At 42.9% G+C, this 14,678-nt stretch overlaps 2 protein-coding genes across 6 annotated transcripts in view; both read left to right on the plus strand.

Moving 5' to 3' along the window:
* The window catches only part of LOC307020048 (CXADR-like membrane protein), a 9,129-nt gene extending 7,583 nt beyond the window's left edge, over positions 1-1,546 (plus strand). For 2 of the 4 annotated variants that reach the window (XM_079651138.1, XM_079651137.1), the window contains exons 6-8: positions 874-960; positions 1,057-1,078; positions 1,352-1,546. In XM_079651138.1, coding sequence (XP_079507264.1) covers positions 874-960; positions 1,057-1,078; positions 1,352-1,481 — 239 coding nt within the window. In that variant the 3' untranslated portion in view covers positions 1,482-1,546. Of the gene's footprint in view, positions 1-327; positions 592-873; positions 961-1,056; positions 1,079-1,351 lie in introns of those variants that run through there. The other 2 variants (XR_013802770.1, XM_079651139.1) reach the window with 2 other exon arrangements.
* A 3,492-nt stretch (positions 1,547-5,038) lies between these two features.
* Positions 5,039-14,424, plus strand: LOC307020049 (hepatitis A virus cellular receptor 1 homolog). 2 transcript variants are annotated; one of them, XM_079651141.1, is made up of 7 exons: positions 5,039-5,296; positions 6,540-6,887; positions 7,401-7,469; positions 7,922-7,974; positions 9,881-9,962; positions 10,083-10,110; positions 13,029-14,424. In XM_079651141.1, exons 1-7 carry the CDS (start codon positions 5,269-5,271, stop codon positions 13,171-13,173), a joined length of 753 nt encoding a protein of 250 aa, XP_079507267.1. In that variant the 5' UTR covers positions 5,039-5,268; the 3' UTR covers positions 13,174-14,424. The 2 variants fall into 2 exon arrangements, with proteins under 2 accessions (XP_079507267.1, XP_079507266.1); XM_079651140.1 differs by lacking the exon at positions 5,039-5,296 and adding an exon at positions 5,401-5,761.
* Positions 14,425-14,678: the final 254 nt, after the last annotated feature.

Consider the following 14,678-nt stretch of genomic DNA (forward strand, 5'->3'; position numbering starts at 1 on the left):
CACACACACACACACACACTGCAGCAGGTAACACACACACACACACACACACACACACACACTGCAGCAGGTAACACACACACACACACACACACACACACACACACAACAGCCAGCCATTTATTACCACGGTCTAAGTCTTTGGGGATCGATACAAACTATAGTCCGGGGTTCCTCTGGCGACTATTGTCACAGCCCACAGCACAACAAATCCCAGGCTTATCCACAAACTTTATTATTCACGATGTGTCTTTCTCTGTTGCTTCCTCCGTGTTCTCTGTTGTTGTAATGACTTGCTGTGACGGGACATCAAAATGGCGGCGCTAGAATACCATGTAGAACACAGTGACGTCACATGGTACCCATGAATAGGAATGCACCCTGAGCTGTGTCGTCGTCTGTCTGCTAAAGAGGTGAAGCTCCAGTCCGTGGTTAAGACAGGAAGTAGCCGACCCCTTTAGCTGCTGACAGGAAGTCAGACGCTGATCATCGCTCAGATCCAACGCTGTTAGAGACTCAAATACTACATCGCTGTCAACAAGATATACAAATATTTGAGCCGTGTGTGTGTGTGTGTGTGTTGTGTGTGTGTGTGTGTGTGTGTGTGTGTGTGTGTGTTACCTGCTGCTGTGTGTGTGTGTGTGTGTGTGTGTGTGTGTGTGTGTGTGTGTGTGTGTGTGTGTGTGTGTGTGTTGTGTGTGTTGTGTTACCTGCTGGTGTGTGTGTGTGTGTGTGTGTGTGTGTGTGTGTGTGTGTGTGTGTGTGTGTGTGTGTGTGTGTGTGTGTGTGTGTGTGTGTGTGTGTGTGTGTGTGTGTGTGTGTGTGTGTGTGTGTGTGTGTGTGTGTGTGTGTGTGTGTGTGTGTGTGTGTCAGGAATGGATGGTAGCAGGACGTTCCTTTTGGTCCTGCTGTGTGCCGGGTTCGGGGTGCTAGCTGCGCTAACGGTCGTCTTTATAGTCGGTGAGTTTAACAGGAGAACGTTTATCATCAGATCATCAGTGACTGAACCAGAGGAGATTAACTGTGGTTTCTTCTTCTCTTTCCTTATTTCTGCAGCCAACAGACCGAGGCGCAAAAAGTGAGTTTTTTGAGAAAAAAGTAAATTCTGAGAAAATAAATATATTTTGAGAACAAATTCAAGTTTGAGGAAAAAAAACTAATTCTGCGAAAAAACCTAATGTTGAGAAAGAAAACTCAACTCAGTGTGTGTTCTCTGTTCACCTCAGTTAGCCATCGGAGCAGCATCTGAGGCAGGGGGACTCTAAGGGATGGGAGGAGTCATGGTTTGGGTTAATGGAGCACGACAGGATGCTGACAGGTTTTAAAACCTGTTGTTGTTTGTGTCTTGCAGCTCAGATCCTCAGGTCTACAGCCAGGTGTGGTTCAGAGGAGGCTCACCTGGGGAGGAATCCCACCTGAGAGGCGGCGAGGGGGGGGGGGGCGAGTTCAGGTCTACAGTCCTGTATAGTTACAGAGTCTGATGAAACATCACACCCTCCAGAACCATCACACCCTCCAGAACCATCACACCCTCCAGAACCATCACACCCTCCAGAACCATCACACCCTCCAGAACCATCACAGAACCATCACACCCTCCAGAACCATCACAGAACCATCACACCCTCCAGAACCATCACACCCTCCAGAACCATCACAGAACCATCACACCCTCCAGGACCATCACACCCTCCAGAACCATCACACCCTCCAGAACCATCACACCCTCCAGGACCATCACACCCTCCAGAACCATCACACCCTCCAGAACCATCACACCCTCCAGAACCATCACACCCTCCAGGACCATCACACCCTCCAGGACCATCACACCCTCCAGAACCATCACACCCTCCAGGACCATCACACCCTCCAGGACCATCACACCCTCCAGAACCATCACAGGACCATCACACCCTCCAGGACCATCACACCCTCCAGAACCATCACAGGACCATCACACCCTCCAGGACCATCACACCCTCCAGAACCATCACAGGACCATCACACCCTCCAGGACCATCACACCCTCCAGAACCATCACACCCTCCAGGACCATCACACCCTCCAGGACCATCACACCCTCCAGAACCATCACAGGACCATCACACCCTCCAGGACCATCACACCCTCCAGAACCATCACAGGACCATCACACCCTCCAGGACCATCACACCCTCCAGAACCATCACAGGACCATCACACCCTCCAGGACCATCACACCCTCCAGAACCATCACACCCTCCAGAACCATCACACCCTCCAGAACCATCACAGGACCATCACACCCTCCAGGACCATCACAGAACCATCACACCCTCCAGAACCATCACAGAACCATCACACCCTCCAGAACCATCACACCCTCCAGAACCATCACACCCTCCAGAACCATCACAGGACCATCACACCCTCCAGGACCATCACACCCTCCAGGACCATCACACCCTCCAGGACCATCACAGGACCATCACACCCTCCAGGACCATCACACCCTCCAGGACCATCACAGAACCATCACACCCTCCAGGACCATCACACCCTCCAGGACCATCACAGAACCATCACACCCTCCAGGACCATCACAGAACCATCACACCCTCCAGGACCATCACAGAACCATCACACCCTCCAGAACCATCACAGAACCATCACACCCTCCAGGACCATCACAGAACCATCACACCCTCCAGGACCATCACAGAACCATCACACCCTCCAGGACCATCACAGAACCATCACACCCTCCAGGACCATCACAGAACCATCACACCCTCCAGGACCATCACAGAAACATCACACCCTCCAGAACCATCACACCCCATAGTAAAGCTCAACGGTGTAAGATATATCGCCAAGAAGCGATTGTATTGTATTTGTGTATTCTGCATGTATCTTATATTGTGTGTTCCTATCAGGGCCATGAGCGCGCTGAACCCTGAGATTCTTTTATTGCATTGTTTGAAGAACCTGTGACTCAAGTCTGGCGTGAAAAATATTCATTACAAATCTTTGAAACCATCATTTGGTCGAATGATTAATAAAAGCATGTGTTTCAGATATTTCTCTGTGTTTCAGATATTTCTCTGTGTTTCAGTCTCAGATATTTCTCTGTGTTTCAGTCTCAGATATTTCTCTGTGTTTCAGTCTCAGATATTTCTCTGTGTTTCAGTTTCAGATATTTCTCTGTGTTTCAGTCTCAGATATTTCTCTGTGTTTCAGTTTCAGATATTTCTCTGTGTTTCAGTTTCAGATATTTCTCTGTGTTTCAGTTTCAGATATTTCTCTGTGTTTCAGTCTCAGATATTTCTCTGTGTTTCAGTCTCAGATATTTCTCTGTGTTTCAGTTTCAGATATTTCTCTGTGTTTCAGTCTCAGATATTTCTCTGTGTTTCAGTCTCAGATATTTCTCTCTGTGTTTCAGTCTCAGATATTTCTCTGTGTTTCAGTCTCAGATATTTCTCTGTGTTTCAGTCTCAGATATTTCTCTGTGTTTCAGTCTCAGATATTTCTCTGTGTTTCAGTCTCAGATATTTCTCTGTGTTTCAGTCTCAGATATTTCTCTGTGTTTCAGTCTCAGATATTTCTCTCTGTGTTTCAGTCTCAGATATTTCTCAGTGTTTCAGTCTCAGATATTTCTCTGTGTTTCAGTCTCAGATATTTCTCTGTGTTTCAGTCTCAGATATTTCTCTGTGTTTCAGTCTCAGATATTTCTCTGTGTTTCAGTTTCAGATATTTCTCTGTGTTTCAGTCTCAGATATTTCTCTGTGTTTCAGTCTCAGATATTTCTCTGTGTTTCAGTCTCAGATATTTCTCTCTGTGTTTCAGTCTCAGATATTTCTCAGTGTTTCAGTCTCAGATATTTCTCTGTGTTTCAGTCTCAGATATTTCTCTGTGTTTCAGTCTCAGATATTTCTCTGTGTTTCAGTCTCAGATATTTCTCTCTGTGTTTCAGTCTCAGATATTTCTCAGTGTTTCAGTCTCAGATATTTCTCTGTGTTTCAGTCTCAGATATTTCTCAGTGTTTCAGTTTCAGATATTTCTCTGTGTTTCAGTCTCAGATATTTCTCTGTGTTTCAGTCTCAGATATTTCTCTGTGTTTCAGTCTCAGATATTTCTCTGTGTTTCAGTCTCAGATATTTCTCTGTGTTTCAGTCTCAGATATTTCTCTGTGTTTCAGTCTCAGATATTTCTCTGTGTTTCAGTCTCAGATATCTCTCTTTGTTTCAGTCTCAGATATTTCTCTGTGTTTCAGTCTCAGATATTTCTCTCTCTGTTTCAGTCTCAGATATTTCTCAGTGTTTCAGTCTCAGATATCTCTCTTTGTTTCAGTCTCAGATATTTCTCTCTGTGTTTCAGTCTCAGATATTTCTCTGTGTTTCAGTCTCAGATATTTCTCTCTCTGTTTCAGTCTCAGATATTTCTCTCTGTGTTTCAGTCTCAGATATTTCTCTGTGTTTCAGTCTCAGATATTTCTCTCTGTGTTTCAGTCTCAGATATTTCTCTTTGTTTCAGTCTCAGATATTTCTCTCTGTGTTTCAGTCTCAGATATTTCTCTCTGTTTCAGTCTCAGATATTTCTCTGTGTTTCAGTCTCAGATATTTCTCTGTGTTTCAGTTTCAGATATTTCTCTCTGTGTTTCAGTCTCAGATATTTCTCTGTGTTTCAGTCTCAGATATCTCTCTGTGTTTCAGTTTCAGATATTTCTCTCTGTTTCAGTCTCAGATATTTCTCTGTGTTTCAGTCTCAGATATTTCTCTCTGTGTTTCAGTCTCAGATATTTCTCTCTGTTTCAGTCTCAGATATTTCTCTGTGTTTCAGTCTCAGATATTTCTCTGTGTTTCAGTTTCAGATATTTCTCTCTGTTTCAGTCTCAGATATTTCTCTGTGTTTCAGTCTCAGATATTTCTCTGTGTTTCAGTTTCAGATATTTCTCTGTGTTTCAGTCTCAGATATTTCTCTGTGTTTCAGTCTCAGATATTTCTCTGTGTTTCAGTCTCAGATATTTCTCTGTGTTTCAGTCTCAGATATTTCTCTGTGTTTCAGTCTCAGATATTTCTCAGTGTTTCAGTTTCAGATATTTCTCTGTGTTTCAGTCTCAGATATTTCTCTGTGTTTCAGTCTCAGATATTTCTCTGTGTTTCAGTCTCAGATACTTCTCTCAGTGTGATCTCTGTGTTTCTGAAGAAGTGAAACTGCGCCCGAGGCTCAGACAGGAAGTAGCTGACTCCTCCATCTGCTGCTGACAGGAAGTCAGACGCTGACCACATGATCATCGCTCAGAGCGACTCTTCCTGTGAGCTCAGTAATAATAAATATAACATTAAGAAATCACATTTCATTTCATGACCGAACTCACTTTCAATGTGTCGGTCTTAATTGATGGATCTTAATTGATGAGTGGCTCCGTCAGAATGAGGTCTCATTAAAGGCTCAATGCTTCTGTTCACATTTTAATAAAATCAAACTCAGGCTTTTTGAGGTTTCTTCAGTTTCTGTTCTGCTGTTTAAATACGTGGTGTGTGTGTGTGTGTGTGTGTGTGTGTGTGTGTGTGTGTGTGTGTGTGTGTGTGTGTGTGTGTGTGTGTGTGTGTGTGTGTGTGTGTGTGTGTGTGTGTGTGTGTGTGTGTGTGTGTGTGTGTGTGTGTGTGTGTGTGTGTGTGTGTGGGTGTGATGATGTCAGTGTTTTCTAACGTGTGAGTGTCAGTGTGTGAGAGTGTGTTCATGATGAAGCTCTCTCTGATCCTCGCTCTGCTCTCAGGTAACTTTTAGTTTTATTTGTTTACGTGGGATCCAGCAGAAGGTGATGTTTTTTATTTAAAATGATTTAAAACTGAAGCTTTAAGAGCAACATTTTAACTGTTGTTGAAATAAATACATATTTTTTAGTATTTTATTATATTTTGAACGACTTGCTGAACTTAATGTTAAACTTATTAAAAGTTATTTAAAGGCATTTCTCTTCAGTGTTTCTCCGTGTCTGGAGATCTGCTCTCCTCTGTTTCATACTAAAGAGCATTTCTGTGGACATTAAACACGTCACCTCTGAGACTCGGGACTGGATCTAAGACTCGACCCACAGACTGGTGTTGGGACTTGTTGGTCTTGCTTTTGGACTCATCAGTTGTCACTTGGGACTTGTCATTGTGGATTTGGGACTTGAGTGCTAAGACTTGAATTGGGGCTTTGCAGTCTTAGTTTGTTTTGGGGTTGATTTGAGTCTCGTCAAGTTTGTTTAGGACTTGAGTCCTAAGACTTGAAATGGGACTTGATTTGAATCTTGTCAGTCTTCATTTTGGATTTGAATTATGGACTCAACTTGGGACTTGAGACTTAATTGATTTGATGATGGACTTGATTTTGGACTTGAGTGCTAAGACCTGTAATACAGAAACGTGGAGGTTGGTAACAGTGAAGCAGTGATGGATATAAACAGGTCAGCAGGTATCAGATAACCCAGACAGCGATCAGAGTTTACGTTTGTTGACTTGTTGATTTGTTGATTTGTTGATTTGTTGTCTCTGTGTCTGTCTCCTCAGTCTCTGGAGGATCTGGCCTCAGAGTGACGAGTGTCTCAGGTCAGGACGTGACTCTGACCTGTAAATATGACATTAAGACAAACACAGCCCGGCCGGTGTGTTGGGGTCGGGGAGACATCCCGCCCTCCGGCTGCAACAACCGGTTAATCGCTTCAGACGGAAGTCAGGTGACGTTTGGGGGCGGGGCTTCCAGCAGGTACAGGTTTCTGGGTCGCCTGCAGGACGGAGACGTCTCCCTGACCATCCTCAACGTCTCAGAGAAGGACGCAGGACGATATGGATGCAGAGTGGATATCTACGGGTGGTTCAATGACGAAACACATCACATCGATCTGAGCGTGGAGAGAGGTGAGGGTCGTTACTCTGCATGAAAACAACAGTCAAATCTGGTGAGGGGCATCATGGGGTCTCCCCTTTAGGATACCTTCACTGACCACTAAAATGCAAAAATTACAAAATAAAAGTTTAAATGGAGATGCAGAAAATTCAAGAAAATCTCAAATAAAGTTTCAGTGAAATCGGCAGAAGTGAAAATCTACTAAAAAAGTGAAAATGCATGAAAGTCTTAAAATATTGCAAAAGAAAAATAAAGTGAAAAAAATAACATAATCACAAATATCTCCCAGAGGACATTGAAACATAAAATAATCAAGTAAATCATTTGAGTAGAAACGCAGAGAGCAAAAAAGTAATGCAATAAATATTTAATACAACTGCTTTAGAAAATCCTAAAATATCTAATTTGGGTATTTAATAAATCCGACCAAAAGGTTTTCCAAAAAAACGCAGAAAACTGGATCTTAAAATTCGATCTTTAGGTTTTTTACAAATGTTAGAAAATAAAATGTGTTTCTGTTTCAGCTCCACAGACGACCAGATCCACACCTTTAAACACGACTACAGAGCAGACACACACACACACAGCAGCAGGTAACACACACACACGCACAGCAGCAGGTAACACACACACACACACACACGCGCACACACACACACACACACACACACACACACACACACACACACACACACACACACACACACACACACAGCAGCAGGTAACACACACACACACACACACACACACACACACACAGCAGCAGGTAACACACACACACACACACACACTGCAGCAGGTAACACACACACACACACACACACACACACACACACACACACACTGCAGCAGGTAACACACACACACACACACACTGCAGCAGGTAACACACACACACACACACACACACACACACACACACACACACACACACACACACACACACACACACACACACACACACACACACACACACACACACACACACACTACATTTTATATATGTATACAGTTTATAAATACCATCTTGTTCCCTTGTCATCAGATCAGATGAACTCCACTCAGATCCTCCAGACCAACAGCAGCCTCTCCCCCGAGGTGAGGGGCATCCTGAGGGTTAGGGTTAACGTCTGATTATTTTATTAAAGGGTTTAACCTGTTGCGTTGTTTACTAGCTAACGTTAGCAAAAAAAGTCAGTTAGCTGGTTCAACCTAACCTGGATATGTTTGAGTTACCCGGTTGGCCTAATCCAAAACATACGCGCTCTCGCTAAACGGTCCTACGACGCTGGTTATCAAGTGGATCACTCAAGCCAGCCGTGTCCTATCTAGTTAGGAGCGCGTTCACATGAAAGGGGTGGTATCTGGAGCATTCGACCAATCACAAACAAGGAGAAGCGTACTGACAGCGCAGCGTCATACTTCCTGAATGAAAAGTCAACTATAATATTAGACATATGAAGAAGTTAAACTTTAAACATCCATGAATGAAACACTTGATCCAGGATCAAAGCCACATAGCTGCACCTGCAAGGTGAATACAGCTGGTAACAGAACAAGTGTTTGAATGCGTACATGAACAGGTTTATGATATCACTGCCCCGTCTAAGACACCATCTGACTTTCATTACATTTGACTCGAGTGTTTCCTCAACTTAATGTGTTGCTTCAAATAATCCTTCTGCATACAGTATGTGACACTGTGAGTGTTGCACGGCCAGATACGGCTCAGCTGACTCAGATAAGGAGATGATACATTATGATGTGATATGCTGCGGACTGTACTTAATGTTACTCTGATCCGGTTACTTATGTTGTGGCAGATATTTAAGTAAGCTTAGCCGCTCAGCATAAGTTACCATGGAGATCTAGCCTGCTAAAAAGACAACCAGCTTCGTAGGACCGGAAACCCAGAGTTTTCCCTGAAGTTAGCCGCTAAGAGAAAATCCTGCTTCGTAGTACAGGCCTCAGCTGTCAACTCAACATTGTAAATAACCAACCAAAAACGATCGCCAGTTCATCTTGTTTTTGGTGTGAGAATAGTTTGGGCAGCGTGAGATTGAGAGTGAAACTAACAGACTAACTAAAAGGCTAACTAACAGATTAACGAACAGTTAGTCTGTTCGTTAGTCTGTTAGTTAGCCTGTTAGGTAGCCTGTTAGTTAGCCTGTTAGTTAGCCTGTTAGTTAGTCTGTTAGGTAGCCTGTTAGTTAGCCTGTTAGTTAGCCTGTTAGTTAGTCTGTTAGTTAGCCTGTTAGTTAGCCTGTTAGGTAGCCTGTTAGTTAGCCTGTTAGTTAGTCTGTTAGTTAGCCTGTTAGTTAGCCTGTTAATTAGCCTGTTAGTTAGTCTGTTAGTTAGCCTGTTAGTTAGCCTGTTAGTTAGCCTGTTAGTTAGCCTGTTAGTTAGTCTGTTAGTTAGCCTGTTAGTTAGCCTGTTAGGTAGCCTGTTAGTTAGCCTGTTAGTTAGTCTGTTAGGTAGCCTGTTAATTAGCCTGTTAGTTAGCCTGTTAGTTAGTCTGTTAGTTAGTTAGCCTGTTAGGTATCCTTTTAATTAGCCTGTTAGGTAGCCTGTTAATTAGCCTGTTAGGTAGCCTGTTAGTTAGTCTGTTAGTTAGCCTGTTAGTTAGCCTGTTAGGTAGCCTATTAGTTAGTATGTTAGTTAGTTAGCCTTTTAGGTATCCTGTTAATTAGTCTGTTAATTAGCCTAATAGTTCGCCTGTTAGTTAGAATTAAACTTTTAAATGATATCTGACAACACAGAACTTTAATGAAACTGTGTCAAAATGTAAATGTAGCGTCAGCCAATGCTAACCATGTGTGCTAGCTGTGTAAATAGCTGATGTTAGCTTAATTAAACATACAGTGCGTAATGTATTGCTTTTAAAACTGTGTGTGTGTGTGTGTGTGTGTGTGTGTGTGTGTGTGTGTGTGTGTGTGTGTGTGTGTGTGTGTGTGTGTGTGTGTGTGTGTGTGTGTGTGTGTGTGTGTGTGTGTGTGTGTGTCAGGATGGTAGCAGTGTGTTCCTGCTGAGTGTTGTGTTCGGGGCGCTAGCTGCGCTAACGTTGGTCGCTGCAGTCATTGTTCTTGGTGAGTTTTATCAGTTTGTTTTGTTGCAGATCAACATTTCCTCTGATGGTGTTTGTTCATCACACCATCAGGTCCTCAGGTCCTCAGTAACTGTGTTTTCCTCTTCTCTTATTTCTGCAGCCAGCAGACGGAGGCGACTCAGCAAAAAGTGAGTTTCACAGCCGACGCCTTCAGAGGAAACTTCTTCTTCTTCTTCTTCTTCACACACTTTAGTTTCTAGTGGTTAGTGACTCAGCAGACACGTCACGAGTCAGCAGTTTCCCAGCGTCTCTCGGGGACCTCGGGGTGTCACTGGTTCCCCCGACACAGATCCCCCCTGACGCACCGTTACCAGCTCAGAGACTCAGAGTGAAACTCAGAGACGTCGATCTGTCAGAACAGAAACCCACCGTCAGCAGGAAGTCACTACTAATCATATTTATGACTCAGAACTCTGATGAGAATAGGAAAAACATAAAAAAGATATTTAATTTCAGATCAACAGAAGTCCTTGTTATTACCTAGCATAAAGCTGAAATATGCTCCAGGAAATATTGTTTAATTCTAAGCTAACTGAAGATTTCCAACAATAAACTGAGTTTGATCGTTGATATCTTTATTAATACTTATACTATTATATGGTCATTTTCTCATTTTTACATACTTAAGTTGTGATGATTGTCGTATAATGCAGAGGCAGCTGGTGGATTGTTTTCTAGGTCGGGCTGTGCCACGTGCAATCCATTTCAGCAAACATCCCAGTTTGACTTCATGCAAAAAACAGGAGTTTTCAGTGTTCATTTACCAGTCTTACATTTTAATCCCTCCATTAACAATTTAAGCATTTGAGACTGAGGACTATGTACAAAAACTTAAAAAACAATGGCATTAACCATACTTGCATACATATATGTATGTATATATGTATGTATAGAAACAAATATATATATATAATATATATATATATTATATATATATATATGTATAGAAAATATATATATCAATCCCCTGAAAATGCCAGGGTTGACTGAAGTCTCGTCATGCCTACGCAAAGCCAACCCAAAATTATTTTTAAATCATATTTTACACATATTTCTGGGTGCATTCCATATTTTAAACACACAAATATTGACAATTTATATCAGCAGGTCTCCCTTGTAGAAGAGATCGTTGATCTCAATGGGATTTTTACCTGGATAAATAAAGGCTACAAACAAACAAACAATGAATTTGTAGCATTTCCCTCCGAATAATGATCGTAGGCTTTACTGATGAACCAGAATTTATTCAAACTCCAGACCCAACTCCAGAGCTTGAGCCTCTTCGGGGGGTGCTAACATTTAAATATACATTCCGTTCTTCTCTTTCTCCGCCGTTACATAGAAGATTTTACTTTCTCCGTCACGTTGTTTTCAAAAGCTACAACCACTTCCTGTCAGCCGCGTTAACTCCCCTTCAAAATAAAAGCATACAAATGAAACAGGAAGTTCACCTAAATTACATTATATAGACCCTCCAGAAAAACGCGATTCTGCGATCGCAGAATTTACCGCATAATCAGCAAAATGGCGCAGATTTCTAAAAGGCCGCATATTTATCAAAAGGCCGCATAATTATCAAAAGGCCGCATAATCCCCGCATTTTTCCACAAAGTTGAGAAGAAAAAAAAGTGAACTCGTCTTGACGTGACGTCATCAGCTCGCGCATCACAGAATGTAAACAACACTGTATAGAGTGAACGTGTGGAACTCACACGAGAGAGAAAACACCAAGAGGAAAAAATCTAATCCATCTCATTTACCGACGAACATTTCTACTAAAGACCGGGCAAAAAGTGGGGGGAAACTATTCTGCACCCCGTGCAACTGTGTGTTGGAGCATAAGAGAAAATCGACGGGGACGACCCACTTTGATTCATTCAAACATTCTAAAAAGCTTTCTGCTGCTGCGGACAAGAAAGCCAAACAACTCACATTCAGCGAGGCATCAACCTCCAAAACCCTTTAGAGGGCTACAAGAAACGAAGTGAGTAGCTACAAGATTGAAGCTGCAGATAACCAACGAGTAAATGAAAACAGAATGAGGCGGAGAAGTGTGTGTGTGTGTGTGTGTGTGTGTGTGTGTGTGTGTGTGTGTGTGTGTGTGTGTGTGTGTGTGTGTGTGTGTGTGTGTGTGTGTGTGTGTGTGTGTGTGTGTGTGTGTGTGTGTGTGTGTGTGTGTGTGTGTGTGTGTGTGTGTGTGTGTGTGTGTGTGTGTGTGTGTGATTAAAATAGCCCAATTGCTTTTACAATAAATAAACATTGAATGTGTTTCATTGAATAGTAAAGGGGTTTAACGTTGGGGGCAGGTTGTGTGTGAGAGAGAATAAATAAGACAGCCCAATATTTTAAAAAAAATCGATAATTTTTTCCCGCATATTTAGCATATTTCGCAACTTTCCGCAGTTTCACCGCATAAAATCACATAAAAACCCTGCATGTTTAATTAAAAAATGCATAATCAAGGATTTTAGCCCGCGTTTTTCTGGAGGGTCTAATTATAAGATATATATAAAGCTGCAACGAAAGCAACAAAAACAATGCAACATCCCCTTCAGTCTCAAATAACACAAATGTAGTTATCTACAGAATTAGTATTATTATAATAATAATAATGTTTTTGTGTGTGGTTTAGGGAGGGCGGCGCTCTATTGCCCCCTATGGGCCAGACGCCACTGGTATAATGTGCACATTACTTATCGTAATGTTTGTAAACCACAAAGACGAGAAAATGCAGATCATAAAAGAAAATGGAAAAGCTCAAAATAAAAACAAGAACAAAATTGCAACAAAGAAAAGAGAATTCAAAAATGTCAATAAAAAACGGTTTTTAGTAGAAAATACAAATATTATTTAATTTTGCTAAATAAAAGTTTTATCAGAAATGCCAAAAATCAACTAAATCTTAACTTTTTTATCTTTATTACATATTTTAAAATGTACCTTTGTATTAATTTTTAAACTAAAGTGGAGTGACTGTGATGAAACCCAATTTCCTCCCGGGATAAATAAATCCTGATTCTGAAATAACATATTCTTTCTCTCGCAGCTCGGAGCTTCAGTTCCTCGGCTCGGCGGCGTCGGAGATGCAGAGTCGAGGCTCGGTCGTGGAAAACGTTTACCAGCTGGACGACAGCGGTGAGGGCGTTGATGGCAGCGAGTACGAGATTCTCCCCGGAAGCTCCGCCCACTAACAGAAGCTCTGCCCACTAACTGAAGCTCCGCCCACTAGCAGACAGGAATTCCACGAGTTACGGACAAGAACCCAAGAAAGGAGCAAGGCACTGGAGCAGGCATGGGCAAACTAAGGCCCGCGGGCCACGTACGGCCCGTTGGGTTTTTTAATCCGGCCCGCCGAATATTGGTACAAAAGTGTCCAAATTATAGAAAAGACCGCAATAATTTAGCCTTTTTCCTGCAATACCCGGCATTTCAGTGGATCCCACTAGATGGCGCACTCTACACACAATTTACCTTTGCTGGAGTCGGCAACCCACAAGATCTAAGAACCAAATACGTCACGCTTACATTGGGATTAACCTGGGCAATAACAGTTCATGGCGAGTACGGCGAATACAAGTTGTAACAAGCAGTAGCGCTGAGCAAAGTGACTAGAACGCAACATAACACTGATAAAAACACTTATATCAAGTCAGGCAACACTAACAGGCTGAGTTTGATTCTGTTCATTTTGTGTAGAAAACGGCTTATGCCACAATATGATAACAAGTAGTCAAGATAGTCTGATTAGCTTCAGTTGCTACGCTAACATCCCCTGTAGAATGCCAGAGAAACGTTCATAACAGCGTTGTGATGCCAAACAGCTTTCAGACTAAAACACATTCACTGATGGGGATGGAGGATATTTATCAGCTGCTTGTGTGACAGACAGACAGTGAAAACTTTACAGCGGCCGCTGCCGCGAGCTAACGGGAGAATAAACTCCGGTAGACGAGCAGCACTGCAGCGGGCGGTAATGCAGCTGAACCACATTAATAAACAATGCACCACGGCACTTGGCGGCAAACGATGACGCAATAATTCACCTCTGAACCTAACTCACCTCTGAACCTAATTCACCTTTGAACCTAACTCACCTCTGAACCTGCATCTGTAACAATGAGTGGACCAAAGAAAAGAAAAGTCGACATTGAGTGCCGAGTGTTTAATGAGGAGTGGACAGCTAAATATTTTTTTACCGATCTGCTACTGGCCCGTCTGTCAAATTTAAAACTCATAGGGGCCCCCGAGCCAAAAGGTTTGCCCACCCCTGTGCTAGAGGCTTCTCAATTCTTAAATTTCCCCTCCTCGACTCCTATCCTCGAGACTTAGTCCCGCCCACAGGAGATGCGAGCGGAGGAGTCGAGGAGGGGAGCCAAGGAGAGAGGAGGGGAGCCGAGGAGAGAGGAGGGGAAGCAGCAGGCGGTTAGAGAAATGAGAACTCCTCTCCTCTGAGGGGTCATTTTAAGGAGGCACAGCAGCCCTCTGTCTGATGGACAGATGTGTTCATGACACACACACACACACACACACACACACACACACACACACACACACACACACACACACACACACACACACACACACACACACACAAACACACACACACACACTAACCCTCTACTGAAGCCCATATGTTAGAGCCAGTATTTTCATTTGATAAGAAAGGCCACCTAATTGTGACGTCTGTAGTCAACGC

The sequence above is a fragment of the Notothenia rossii genome (genome assembly GCF_949606895.1).
Source record: "Notothenia rossii genome assembly, chromosome: 9".
NCBI lineage: Eukaryota > Metazoa > Chordata > Actinopteri > Perciformes > Nototheniidae > Notothenia > Notothenia rossii.